This window comes from Netta rufina (assembly GCF_964035555.1).
Source record: "Netta rufina genome assembly, chromosome: 6".
Classification (NCBI taxonomy): domain Eukaryota; kingdom Metazoa; phylum Chordata; class Aves; order Anseriformes; family Anatidae; genus Netta; species Netta rufina.
In genome coordinates this window covers 1,625,985-1,639,345 of record NC_140129.1, presented here as the reverse complement: position 1 = coordinate 1,639,345, position 13,361 = coordinate 1,625,985, and the positions used below count along the sequence as shown (strand labels likewise).

The following is a 13,361-nucleotide window of genomic DNA, read 5'->3' as shown; positions in this document are numbered from 1 at the left end:
AACATGCTGCACACTTCGGCTTCAGATGTTATAACCAGCATGCCCTACAGTATTTGCACAGGATGTATAATAGACTTTGGAGAACTAGTCCTTCAGTGTGAATGTAAATATGCTGACCAAGTAAGAGATTTGGTAGCTGACAGACCTCTGAGGTATTTTCTGTCCTTTCTAAATATTATATCATTTGATGTTTTCTAGTGGAAGGTAATTGCTTCCTTAAAGACAAAAATGGCATTGTCTTTTAGATTAATTGTTTCAATTAGAGGTTCAACTTTTATTTTCTAGATGAGTTATTTGAGCAACACACCAAGTGACAGATTAGTATCTGAGCCTGATGACTGTCAAAGCCTGTAGTTTAAAAACGCAGCGGCCGTTTCCTCCCTGCACAGTGACTAATTCCCTTTGTGAGTCAATCTGTCTCTACTCTTTGGTATTCTCACCACAGAGAGATGCTGCAAAAGCAAGGTTCCCCAAGTGAGATGCTCAGCCAGTGTGGATCACTGCACTGAGTGGCATGCCTTCCTGGAGCAGGTTTCTTCCAAAGCCCACTCCCCTTTGTAAATGCCAAGATACAAATCTTGGCCACCGAATGCAGCGTGTTCCACATGTTAGCCCACAACATGTTGAGCAACTGTGCTAACTGAGATGGATAGCGCTGTCAAACAGGAAACTGGCTCACCAGGATGAAAACAGTGGGAAACGCTGACCTTTTACATTCAAAAATAAAAAATGAAAAATAAAAAAATTATTCCTAAAATGACATAAAATGTTTCCTATTAAAAAATGAAACTACCTTCTCATATAGCGTTTAGTACCGTATTGTGCAAATTAGCACATTGGCGCTGTGCATGAGCTCTGCCTGTAAGCAGATCCTGAGCCTCTCTCACAGAACAGAAAGGCTGACAGAGGAAATGAATCATTATCACCCTGCTTGGAAAGAAGTTTGTACAAGGAGTGCTGTGCTATTAACTACTGCCTGGAACTCCTGGATTCGACACAACCACTGCTCACTCTGTTCGCACGTTCAAATTCCTAGCTATACAAAATGACTAAAATCAACAGTTAAAATCCTTATCCCCAGGCAAAGCTACTATTGAACTATTCTAAACACACACAGGTTCTATTGATGACATGAAGATGAAAGTTACAGGTTTCTCATCAAAAAGAAAAAGCAATTAAATAATCTGCTTAGGATAAGGAAGTCTCTAGAAATGCAAAGTTCTTTTTGGAAAGATTTCTCCTACCCCACCACCTCCTGCCTGTTTCCCTCAAGATTAGGGTTTTGGGTTTGTTTTCTGCATGCTGATAATTTGGGTATAAAGAGGAAAGCTTTGTTTATTTTAAGATTTCACCACTTCTGGAGAATCTTCTCTAAATGAAAGGGACTGTAGGGCTTTGCAAAGGACTTTGCAGCAGTATAGTAGGTAAGTAGAAACAGAGAAATGAGTCTGCACATTTAATACTACAGCTATTGGCCATAAATACACCACTATATACATGTATAACACCATTATATACATTATATCATTTTAAAAAATGAAACATTATAATACACTTTTTTAAGTGGCCCTGATACAAAGAGAAATACCAGATGCCACCTAGCCGTACACCTAGAGGGTCTACCCAGCTCTTCTGTGCTGACTTCCTTGAAGCAGCAACCTGGCTCGAGATACAGAACAAATGTGTCATAAATATGCTGACTGATCATTATCACCATATTTCACACTTCAGCAAGATCCAGCTAATGCTTTCTAGACAGTCTAACAAGGTAGGGGTTGTTGTACACCTAGTTTAAGATTAAGCAATCAGTACAATTTAGTAAAACAATTTCAAGATTTGCCACCAAATTTCTTGTTTTCTCCTTGTATTGAACAACCTCTGGTGCTCTCTTCTGCCAGTACAAAGAAGGGGGAAAAGAACTTTATTGAATACCTTGTGCCTGAGCTGCAGAGCTGTGGGAATACCCCAGAGCCAGGAGCGCTGTCTCCACCAGCTGGCTAAAGAGCACATCTTTGCGAACCAGAACGAACTCAGCATGTTCTTCTCGATTATCATATTCAAGAGAGGTGTCTGACTGCTCCACCACACAAAAGACTGGAATCATCAAACCTAGATGGAAAAAAAATAAGTTATTAAGAGAGGAACAAGAAATGTGTCATACATCTCTGATTAAAGCTTTAAATTAAAACACCTCCTAGAAGGCTCATCTTAAGTGGATATCTGCCTTTCTTCCCCGTGGGATAGCTTTTGTTTTCTTTCCAAGGGAAATACTTAAGTCTCATCACTTGACTCATTTAAAAACCACACTAGAAGCTCCAGAGAATACAACTCAGGAACAGAATCACAGTTAGTATGAGGACAAACAAGATTTCCTAATAAGACCTTTTCAACATTGCAGAAGTTTTCTAGAGTTCCGTCAATGTCTTATTCTTGCAAGTCAGAGTTTCTCCACACTCGGCCATATGAAAACCTGACACACAAATACTGCTCTCCTGCTTCTCCATGATGCAGTGAATGTCATGGAGATATCAACAGAGGTTAGTACCAGATGCACTTCTGGGATGGGTTAGTTTATTTGCACTTTTTCAGACCTTGGCCACCCATGTCATTGTGCAAAGAAAATAACCTTGCTTAGATTTTGCTGAAAAGGATCATGTTCTGGTGTTGGTAGCTGATGGCCTGGCAGACCCAAAGAGGCCAGTGGCTGTTTTCCCACTGCATGCACTAAGAGACTGAGAACAGCTCTCTTAGAAAGAGGATCAAGGATGAGGAGGAACCACAGAAGTGGAAAACTCAAGGGATGGTCTGGATTCAATTTTGTTCTGTTTTATTGTAAACTTACTTTTGTGGTTACAGGATCAAGGCATCTATGGCAATAAATTGTGGGGCACGAACTTAAAGGGATCCAGTACTACAGACAGTACAGAAACAAGCCAATCTGCAGGAGATGGCCTTATAGTACTCTAAGTGCATTCATGGAGGGAAGACACAAGGAAGGAATGTGCAAAATGCCTACTGAGCTGGAACATCCGTTTCCATCACTCTCTATAGGGCAGGTAGGGTGTGGCATTACCTCCAGTAACAGAAATTCATTAATTTGATACAATCTGTTAGCCCCTACATAAATTACAAAATACTGGGGTAAAGATAAATCTCAGCTCAAAGCAGTTTCAAAACGTGCTATCTAGGGCTCACAGTACTGACAGAAAGTTTACCTCTTGCTCCTGTTCTTCATAAAGAACTAGAAACATTTCTAGTTCTAGTTCTATTAGCTACTAGAAACATTCCTAGTAGCTAATAACTATGAAAATAATTATTATGAAAGTATTTAAAAGGCTAGATACAAATCACTGTATTCCTGGACTGGGCACTTCTTTAAGGGAAAGTGAGGAGAAAGTCACGTTTCCTATCTCCTTCTGTACAGTCAGTTAAATATTTTCAAGATCTTCTACTATTAGCAGTTTAAGTATCTACAAACCAACAGTTAAATACTCCTTCAGAAGAGCTGCCCTGCCCTGAAATAGACAGTCATACCTGTAGCACCTGCTAAGGGACTTGAATCCTCCTGTCTTGAATTTGCAGAGACTTGATATCCTAAAAATGTATTTTAGATACATGTTGATCGTTTGCTTGCTCTAGCTGCCATGGAGTAGCTCGCTGTCTGAGATTTGAACTGCACACCAGCAGCAGTAGCTACAAGCCTGGATATCCACTTGATGGGTTTTAGTTCTGTGTTACATCCTTTAGTAACGGGTAGGTATATTACAGCATCATATTGATGCTGCTTCCTCTTTAGTGCTTGATTTTGGGCTATTCTGATGCATTTTGCAAATTCAAGCAGCCAAATATTAACATACTCACTCAAGAACATAAGGTAAAAAAAAAATCTCTGGGTGCTTTCCTGGAAAGAGTGCAAGGCTGATCCTGTTCTCACTGAAGTCAACAACAAAATTGTTATTCCTTTCAAAGGTTAAAAAATGAATTCTGTTTGTCCATAAATGATTTAACTATTTCAAATGAAACTTAACCTCTGCAAGCGACAAACTTGCCCTCCTGTCAAACATACAGTCTGTCACAGCACTTCTGATGAGGCTATTAATGTCTCAAAAGAAAGAGTAAGGTAATTGGCCAAATGCTACGGCTGTGATATCAGTTGTGTAAATTGCATTTTGGCAAGACGGCATACATGGGTGAATGCAAACTAATGAGAGGGATGCCACTGGATCTTTTACGCTCTTGCTGCATGCTTTCCTTGTCACAGAACAGTCTTCCCACCTTTTCAACACGGAGGTTGTACCTATTCTCGGCACAAATTATGCCCATTGTTTACTGTCTCCATACAAACAGGACCTCAAATGCTGGAATTGACATTGTCCACAGTACCATAGGAGGGATGCCACGACAGACCCACAGGAGCCTTGCCCGTGATGATTTTCTAAATGGCCCCTTCCTGCTGCCCGTGCTTGCAGGAACCCTGCTACAGAAACAGCTTTTTCAAAAACATCTCTGAGCTCAATGACCCAGTGTAACTGACAATAAGCTGTTATGATTACCTTAAAAACAGAGAGCAAAGGGCAGGTTACCACATCTGCCACTGCTAACACATTCTGATGCCTCTCACTCTAGCATATGCAGTCTTAATACCACTACTTTACTAAAAAATGATAGTAATCCAACTTCTTTCAAATAAATCTCAATCCAAAGTTCTCTCTGCTTTTCCCTCTGTTTTGTACTGAGAGAGTTAAGCTATAACATCTCTGATGTATTCATTACCTTCAACTTCTCTGTTTCCCGATGTCATCTGGATATAAATTACCATACTTCCAGTACATTACAATCAGAAGAAAAAACACCTGCAGCCAAAACCAACAATCTCTTTACACACCAACATGCATAATGTCTTGCTCCGAGATGCATCTATTGCACCTCCACAGGGCCCTTACAGACAAGGGACTCAAGTTAGTCAGTGCTCATCAGCATCCCAGCTGAACAATTTATAGCAATACCCTGAGAGCAGGATACTAAGCATCCAGAATGAAGTCTTGCATGCAGTAAGAAAAGGAAATTTACTCATAAATCCTGAAACCCCTCAGCTCTTTTCCCTGATGCCTGATCAGCCAGAACTAGTCATCCTCCCTCTCCCATGCATACAGACAAAAAAGGCGCAGAACTTCTGTGCATTTGCTCTCCCAGCTTTAGAGAGATGCTTCAGTGAATAATGCGGTATAATTCATGGTGGATGACATACGGCACTGATTTTCACACATGGAGAAAACAAGGGATAATCTGAGGGCTAAAAAGGAAACATTTTGTTTCCTTAAAGGAGGAACACCATGCCGAAATGAAAACAAAACATTAATAATGATCATAAATTATCCAAAAGACTTTTTCTCCTTGATGTTAATTCATTTAGCTGGCTTATAAACATTTCTTCAGTGCTTCTGACAGTGCTTTGACCACACATAGATAGCATCTATGTAAAAAGTTAAGGGAACATAAAACGAGATCCATGTAAAGGCTTTTATAAAAACATCTACACACTGCAAGAATTCCCTGTATTCCACTGATGAGAACAGGGACAAAGTATTCCCAGAAGAACTGAACGGTGAGTGGTGACTGGTACCTCTGTATAACACATATTTTTAAAGCAGATCAGAGATGGAAGCTAAGCTCTGCTATTGCTTTCATTGAAAACACACAATGTACAGAGAAGGCTTTGTAAACTTAGTTGCCCTTTTTTTTTTTTTCTGAGACTCTTCTAAGTGGCAGAGAAATCAAGAAGAAATTAAATATGTACTAAAGAGACCTGTGCCCAAATGCACATTTTCTCCTCCTTGCTGGTTTCACTGTATAGTTTTATTTTATTGCGGAGTAATTCATTCTTAAAAATGAAGGAAAAAGGAAACAGGTACTTTGTTCAAGAAGTGAAAAGTCTGACAATCTGCTGTGTAAAATGTTAATTTAATAAAAAAGCTTGCAGCCCGTTATAAGTATTATCAAACTGAAGACAAGCAGCCCCCAGAAAACAATTTAGGCTACAAGATTTACAAGCAGAAGCTGTTAATTTCCAATAGCCAACTAGAAAGACAAGACAGGACAGATATTTAACAAGTTTGCATATAACTAGCAATTTTGCTCATTTTCAAATGATACTTTGTCCAGTGCACACTTCAGAGCAAGTAATAAATGTGATGTTATTAGCGCTCAACTTCTACACATCACCCAGTACCACACAGTCACCCCACGCTTGGCACCTAAACCAAAAAAGAAGACACTATGGAAAGCTGCAGAGGAGGTTAAACGATTGCAGCCACCCAGCACTCCTGCCCGTTAAATCAGAAGCAGTGCTTGCTCATCCTAGTAAGTATGAGGATCAACCAATGAGAAAAGGCACCAATAAAATTTGTGTCTTTTTAGATTAAAATCAGTTTTCATCAGCCCAAGTTTTAAGCCCCATCTAGGTGTTATTTAATTTAATCTAATTTGAACAATTTCCAAACATCAGCTTGATTAATTTCAACAGCACAGTGTTATGGAAAGATTTACTATACAGGGGTTGTCTAGCAGGGAATTAATAAAGAAGCCAGTTCTTAGCCCTGAGTAACATGAGGTTTTAAGACTTCCCAGATTTCTAGTGGGAATACTTCATAGCACAAACATGTTTTCTTCTGGGAGTGAAACCCACCAAAATTATTAAAAACTGAGATCAAATGGTGGTGTCAAACCCAAAGGAAATCATTCTAGAGTGGAGAGATTTTTATCAAATGAAGAAAATGGAAAATAAAGTTTTTGTTGTTGCTGTTGCGCTTTGGGTTTTGGTTGTTGTTGTTATTGTTGTTGTTTTTTGTTGTTGTTGTTTTTGTGTTGTTTTTGTGTTTGTTTGTTTTTTTTTTTAACAGAACACAGACATACACACAGTGCAATCTCTCTCAAAGACAAAGCAAATTTCTATTGTTGGGAGTTTAGAAACCAGGACATTTATTTGAAAAATTCATAAACTACTGAAAACTCTTCATTACTGCATGCAGAAAACATTTTCCCTAGCAGAGACTGTAGCATGGGTCATTCTCAAAGCTAGTCTTTTCAATAGGAAAAAAAAAATCAAAACTAAGACAAGGTAAGCAATATCCACAAATGTTTATTTGCACACACACCTCCACATCCAGTGTAAAAAAAAAAAAAAAATCAAAACCATAAAGGACACTAAGATGACTAAAAAATTAATCTACCTGATAAAAGCACATTGTTCCCCATCTCTGACTGTCCAATGCATCTGAAGTTTGTACTTGATCTGCAATGAGACTCGGTGCTGAATGCCTTCGAAATACTGAGTTACTAGCAATCTCAGCTGGACTTCAAAGTATAAGAGCCTTGCCCTGCGACACAGGCTCTGCAGCTCGGTTAGCAGAGTGTAGGTCATCTTGAGGAAATTATCTGGATAAAGATTCCATACGTTTAACAATAAAACATGCTTACACAACCGAGAATAACCACAGGAAGCAATCAAACTACAAACAGTCCTCAAAACTAATCTGCTTCTGTTTTTTCTTCAGGAGAGAGCACTTCACTCTACAAAGGCAGGGGCAGTAAAGCAATCGATTTATTTATTTATGTTTGCACCACAATAGAGCTGACTTTAAATATACTGATTTGGTATTTAACTCTCTTCCCCTTTCTTTTAAATGAATTGGAAAAATGAACATAAATTGAAAAAGCAGCATCCACCTGGCACGGAGAGGTTTACCTGTTCTCCTCCTCACATCCTGCACCTCTAACTGAAGAGGCAAAAGAAATTAATTTTCACAGCTTTGGGTTATTCAGAAACACCTGAACAAATTCAGAAACACCTGATCAAAACAAGATGTCCATATCATATCTTACTACAACATAAATCCAGAGCTTCTATTCTGAAAAACTGACCACCAACACCAAGAAAAAAAAAAAAAAGAAAGAAAAAAAAAAAAAAAAGATTGAAGCTTCCTGGTGCCAATTCTTCAAAACTGCAATCACTTCAGGATTTACAGCTTACAGAGATTAAAATCTAGTGTGTATGTCTGTATTCGTGAGTTATATATTCAAGACTCGCCTAGCCGCATATAATGAGAAAAGAAAAATTTATAATGAGAAAAGATCAACTGCATTCCATTTCTTTCCAAGAGGAAGGAAACCAACATGTATTCAAAAAAAATAGTTTTGTCATTCTGAAGTCAACACCACTTTTATTTAAATCATAGCACAGCTCGAGCTAGTGGTAATGCGAGATCTTACCCAGAAAATCCCATGGAGTCCAATTAGGGCCTTTAGATACAGGATACACAGTGACAGGCTGAGTAGGCAGAACCAGACCATTCCCACACTGACACACACATCTGACTATTCACACTCAGGAAGGATCAGGCTTGAAGCAGATCCTGGGTTCAGCCTGTGCCTGTGCAGTTCAGCAAAGAGGTAGATGAGACAGAGGTCACACGTTTCAGCAAGGGTTAGTCGTGTCCATTAGGGTTCACTTTCAAGCCACCCCATAAATTTTAAATGTAATTAAATTGGACAGAATATAAGCTGTTGGCACTTAACTTACTTACAATAAATGTGTGGTTTGGGTAAATGGACTGTGTTTCACCATTTTACACATCAAGCACCAACGTACAACAGTTTCATTATGAGGCTGGGCATTCTTCCACTGTAAATTTTTTTTTTTACTGGGGACTGGAAGAATTACTTTGCAGTTGTTTGTCACTAACCACTTGGAAACATGTGAAGAAAGCTGTATGTATGCAGTGACAGGAGGCCACTGGGAAATCTGTACATCAAATATCAGAGACTGCACCAGCGTCTTCACAACTGTACAATTCTATACCCCCCCTCCAAAAAAAAAAAAAAAAAAAAAAAAACAAACAAGCAAACAAACAAACAAAAAAAAAAAAAAAAAAAACAGAACCAAGCACCTCATTACAATAAAAAATTTTGTTTAGAAACAAGAACCTTACTTTCTGCTAATCCTCTGCTCTCCAATGTGTTCTAGACAAAACATGAGCTATCTAATTTTGTACACAACCAGTAATGTGATGCTGTTAAACTCCTACTCTTCAATGGTTTATAAGCCTGTTGCAAATAATTTGTTCCAGGATGCAATTTGGTAAAGAAGAGCTCAGTCCACAGATGATTTTAATACAATGTTTGTCAAAGAAACAAACAAATAAAAAATCATGTTAAATAATATTACATTGTAGAAGTTTTCTACTTAGGAGGGCCAGAGGAAATAAACTAAGGACAATATCTTTCTCCTCCTCCCCTGTTATTTTTTCTGGCTTAAAATATTCAATAGATCTGTAGGCAGGAAATGCATTTCTACATATTATATTTTAGCCAATGGTGAATGCAAACCACAAGATATTATTTACATCCTTCTTCAGCTTCCAGTCCTTTCTGTGGCTTCAGTCTCCCAACCATCACAACTATCCCAGCTCTCAGAAAATTTTATAAAGAAGTCACTAACATCTCTGCAGATGTCCCCTGCTTCTGACAGCTTAACTAGCCAAAGAATCCTTCTCCTAGCTGAAATAACAACTTTACTGTTTAACACAAAATATTCCAGGCCACTATTCCACCACAGAAACATATTATGAATCTCATAACTTGATTTGATAATACTCGAGTTTCTCAAAAAACTATATAAAAGAAAAGCAGTATTAAGAGCATGTGTTTAGACTAACAAGAAATGAGAAAGAAAGAGGGATATGGAATATTTACCTCTAGTGCAGCCCCTCCTGCTGCGTGTCTGGGACAGAAGTGGCACTCAAGGGAGACGAGGCATTTTGTTAGTGACAGTGGCTCAGCTGTTCCTGGTGACTAACTGCCTTTACTAAACTAGTTACCCTAACTCAGCCTCAACTCCAGATCTGTCACACTGCTTGGGTCTAAAGGGCAAGGAAGAGAGCGGACGCTTGAGTTTTGAGCACGGCCTCCCTGCTGCCACCTGGTTAGCCCAGGCAAAGCAGTGTGCAGGCAGTCAGGAGGCAGAGGCAATTAAACAGAAGAACAAAGGCACCTAAACGAGTGACAAGGGAGAGCGGCAGCCCATACCTCAAAATACGGTTTTACAGAAGCCCGAGACCGAAGAAGGCACAAACAACTGTTGCCGTGATTCTAGCTGAAAGCAACATTTCCCTGCCAGCCCCCCTGATATGCAGAAACACTTGTGCCAGTACCAGCCCCATGCCCGTGTTGGGATCTGTACACAGGCTGTCCAATTCACAGTGAAAGGCAACCATGAAGACACTATAGCTACATTTTCCCTAAATAAAAGAGCTCAGTTGTTTCAACGTGTCTCCCAGTTAAAAAGAAGAAAAAATACCCTGCAGCAGTACTTTATAATATGAATTAATGGAAAATATACTCATTTCACTCAAAACCAGTGAAGGAAACTCTTTCAAATTAAACTAGCATATTTTTTAAAAATCATCTTAAGCCATTAATTTCCTATAAGTTTTAGGTTTTGGTTTCTGTAATTTAAAAACAAGTTTAGGGTTCAGGAGGGTTTCTGGGTTTGGGGGACTGCTTTCTGTTGTTTTTCTCTCAACTACTAACAAAAACTGCCTAAGGGGCTAAGACTTTCTGTGCCAAGTTCCACCCAGAATTAATTTTAATAACCAACATTTTTAAACCCTGAAAACTGGAACCACTAATAAGCCCTTAACTTTGGTGGTGCTAGCAGATGACACCATATTATGTAATTTTACGGCAAAAAAAACATCTTCCAGCAGAAGCATTTTAATGAAGGTTCTATTAACTAGTCTCCTGGTACTGGGATAAGTCCCCTGGAATGTAATAGAAAAGCTTTCGTAGCAGGTTTGAGGTTTTATTTCTGGAGAAGAGCTGCATAGCACACTCAAGCCTGCTTTGGGACCTCCACTGGGACCCACCAGCAACCTCTTTTTTCCTTCATCTCCATTCTTCTGTGAACCACCCGTTGACAAGAAAAAGAAGAAACTATATCATCCTCCTTCATGTTACCAGCTAAGTAGCTTACCAAGAGTCTAAAATAACTACTGCACCTACATCCCTGTCTTCAAGACCAACTGCAGGCTCCAGCTGTACTCTCCATGTGCAGCGCGTTTCCAGCCAGCCTGCACCTACAACCCAGCACATCACAGAGCAGTGACAGGCATCTGGGGCTTGGCCTGTACTTACAAATTTATCCTCCACACCCCTGGAGAGAGAACATTTTTTGAGTGGCATTCCCAAATTCCTCCTTTTTTAAAGAGCTTTTTTAAAGATAATGGGCTGTGGGGGAAGCATTCCATGTTTTCAGAAAGAAGAGATCACACATTTGACAACTTTCCATTTGAAACATTATTCTCCTGGCACACCTAACAGCCAGAAGGTCACATCAATCTCCCGTTTTTTAATAAATACCACATCTTTGTCAATCAGGTCACAAGATCAAGGAACGAGAATCAATAGGTACATTCCCTTTCTCAAGTACACACAGAACACTTACTCTGTTTAGCCAGTATGCTACATTTTGGGGAGAAAGTGCAAAGGACCTGGTCAGGCCAACCTCCTATGTGTGGATTCACTGGTTAAGAGCCAGCAATCCATGCTTTGGGGCTCAGCAGGCTGAATTGCTACAGCACTGCGTACACTGAGCTGCACTGGAGAATCAAATACTCCAGCTAGTGCAAAGGCATGTGCTTGCTCGGAGGTGTCAGCCAAAGAGAGCGGATTACATCTGCTCTCCAAAGACTGAACTGGCTCCCAGTTCATTTCCGGATGCCACTCCAAATGTTGATTTATGAAGCTGCATGGCACCTGACTAGAGCCAAGGCTGCTGCAGCGAGGATCTCTTTCCATGTATGTACAGCAGAAAGGACACTTCTGCTTGCAGCTCTGGGACTCAGCTTTGGAGAAAATGGAGAGGCAGGTTCCCTAATCCTTGGACCTTCACCTGCAATGAGGTCCTATTTCAAGGGCAACATGGCTTACACATGCTGCCTGGCACAGGGCCTTTCCATCTGTAGGGCTTCAGTGAAAGACAGTTTGGGAGACAGCTAAAGGGTTACCCAGGAGTCTGTCCCAGCTAGCAATAATCTAAGAGATTTAGTACTTCTACTGGCACCCATGTCCACAGATTTGGAGAAGAAAAAACTGGAAGAAATCAGAGCATTTTTCTTCCCCCGTCAAGTAGAACAGCACTTTATTTTGAAGGAGGATTTTATTTATTTATTTATTTTTCCACTATTTTCCACCTGTCCATGGCATTCTCTGAACTCATCTATTTGGCAGGTCAGTATTACACTGTGTTCAGACTAATATAATCAGGAAGGCTTGAACCAATGACAAAAACATTACATTCATTATTAAGCCAAACCCAGGCACCCAGATAATGTTTTACTGTCAAGCAATATGCCTACTTACTGCACACTTGCTCACAGCAGCCTGTATGAAGTCTACCATCCAGAGCTTGAGCAACAAACTCAAGTTAAAAAAAAAAAAAAGGAAAAAAAAAAAAAAAAAAGCTCATACTTCTGTTACTCTGCATTTTCTCCAAGTCTAAAAATTGGTAGAGTGTATGACAGGTCCACCTCATTTTTCTTAATGATGTTTTTATTATTCTTTCACTCAATTAAAGCAGAAATGGATATTGCATCTTCTGACTGTATAATTGTTATTGTAATCTGTTTTCGATCACTGCTTGGGAAATGGGTCCAAAACAACATAAACTATCCACAGCCTCAGAATACAAGTCATTTTCTTTTACTACGATACTTAAAGAGACATCTATCATGTTGTTCTGCTAGCATGTTTGTATTATGGCAAAAAAAGTTATTTGTAAGTTGCGAAAAGACATTATGAAAATCACCTTTTACTCCGAAGTATTGTATAACTCATCATTTATAACTACATTTCTTAATAACCATTCAAAATAATAAGGCTGGAAATTGTGCACATCTAATTTTAATATATAAATAATAGGAAGGCATATAAACCAAAATATGCTCAAAATATGAATTTATATTACTTTGGAAAAATAGTCTGGTTATAGTTTTGAAAATGACATGCTTCATTTCCAATATATGCCTGTCAGCTAAATTTATGACAAAACACTCTGTGAGTTTAGATTACTAAGATGGTAAATAGTTATATTTGAGTTTCCTCACTTATCTGAAGTTTCAGTGCAAATGTAGACAAAGTCAGCAACTTCTAGAGGGTGAAGTGTCTGCCATACATAAGCAAAGGCCGACTTATCTTGTTGCACCTCAACAAAATACAAATAGAAACAGAAAATCTTAAAAAGGGAGACAGAAAGAAGAAGGAAACCTTGTGGCTGTATGCAGTGATACAAGGCAAGGTTCTAATAC

General features: G+C 39.1%; 1 protein-coding gene across 2 annotated transcripts in view; it reads right to left on the bottom strand.

Moving 5' to 3' along the window:
* SATB2 (SATB homeobox 2) overlaps positions 1-13,361 on the bottom strand; it is a 133,232-nt gene that overhangs the window by 110,250 nt on the left and 9,621 nt on the right. For both annotated transcript variants that reach the window (XM_084288989.1, XM_084288990.1), the window contains exon 3: positions 1,933-2,109. In XM_084288989.1, coding sequence (XP_084145115.1) covers positions 1,933-2,109 — 177 coding nt within the window. The remainder of the gene's footprint in view (positions 1-1,932; positions 2,110-13,361) is intronic.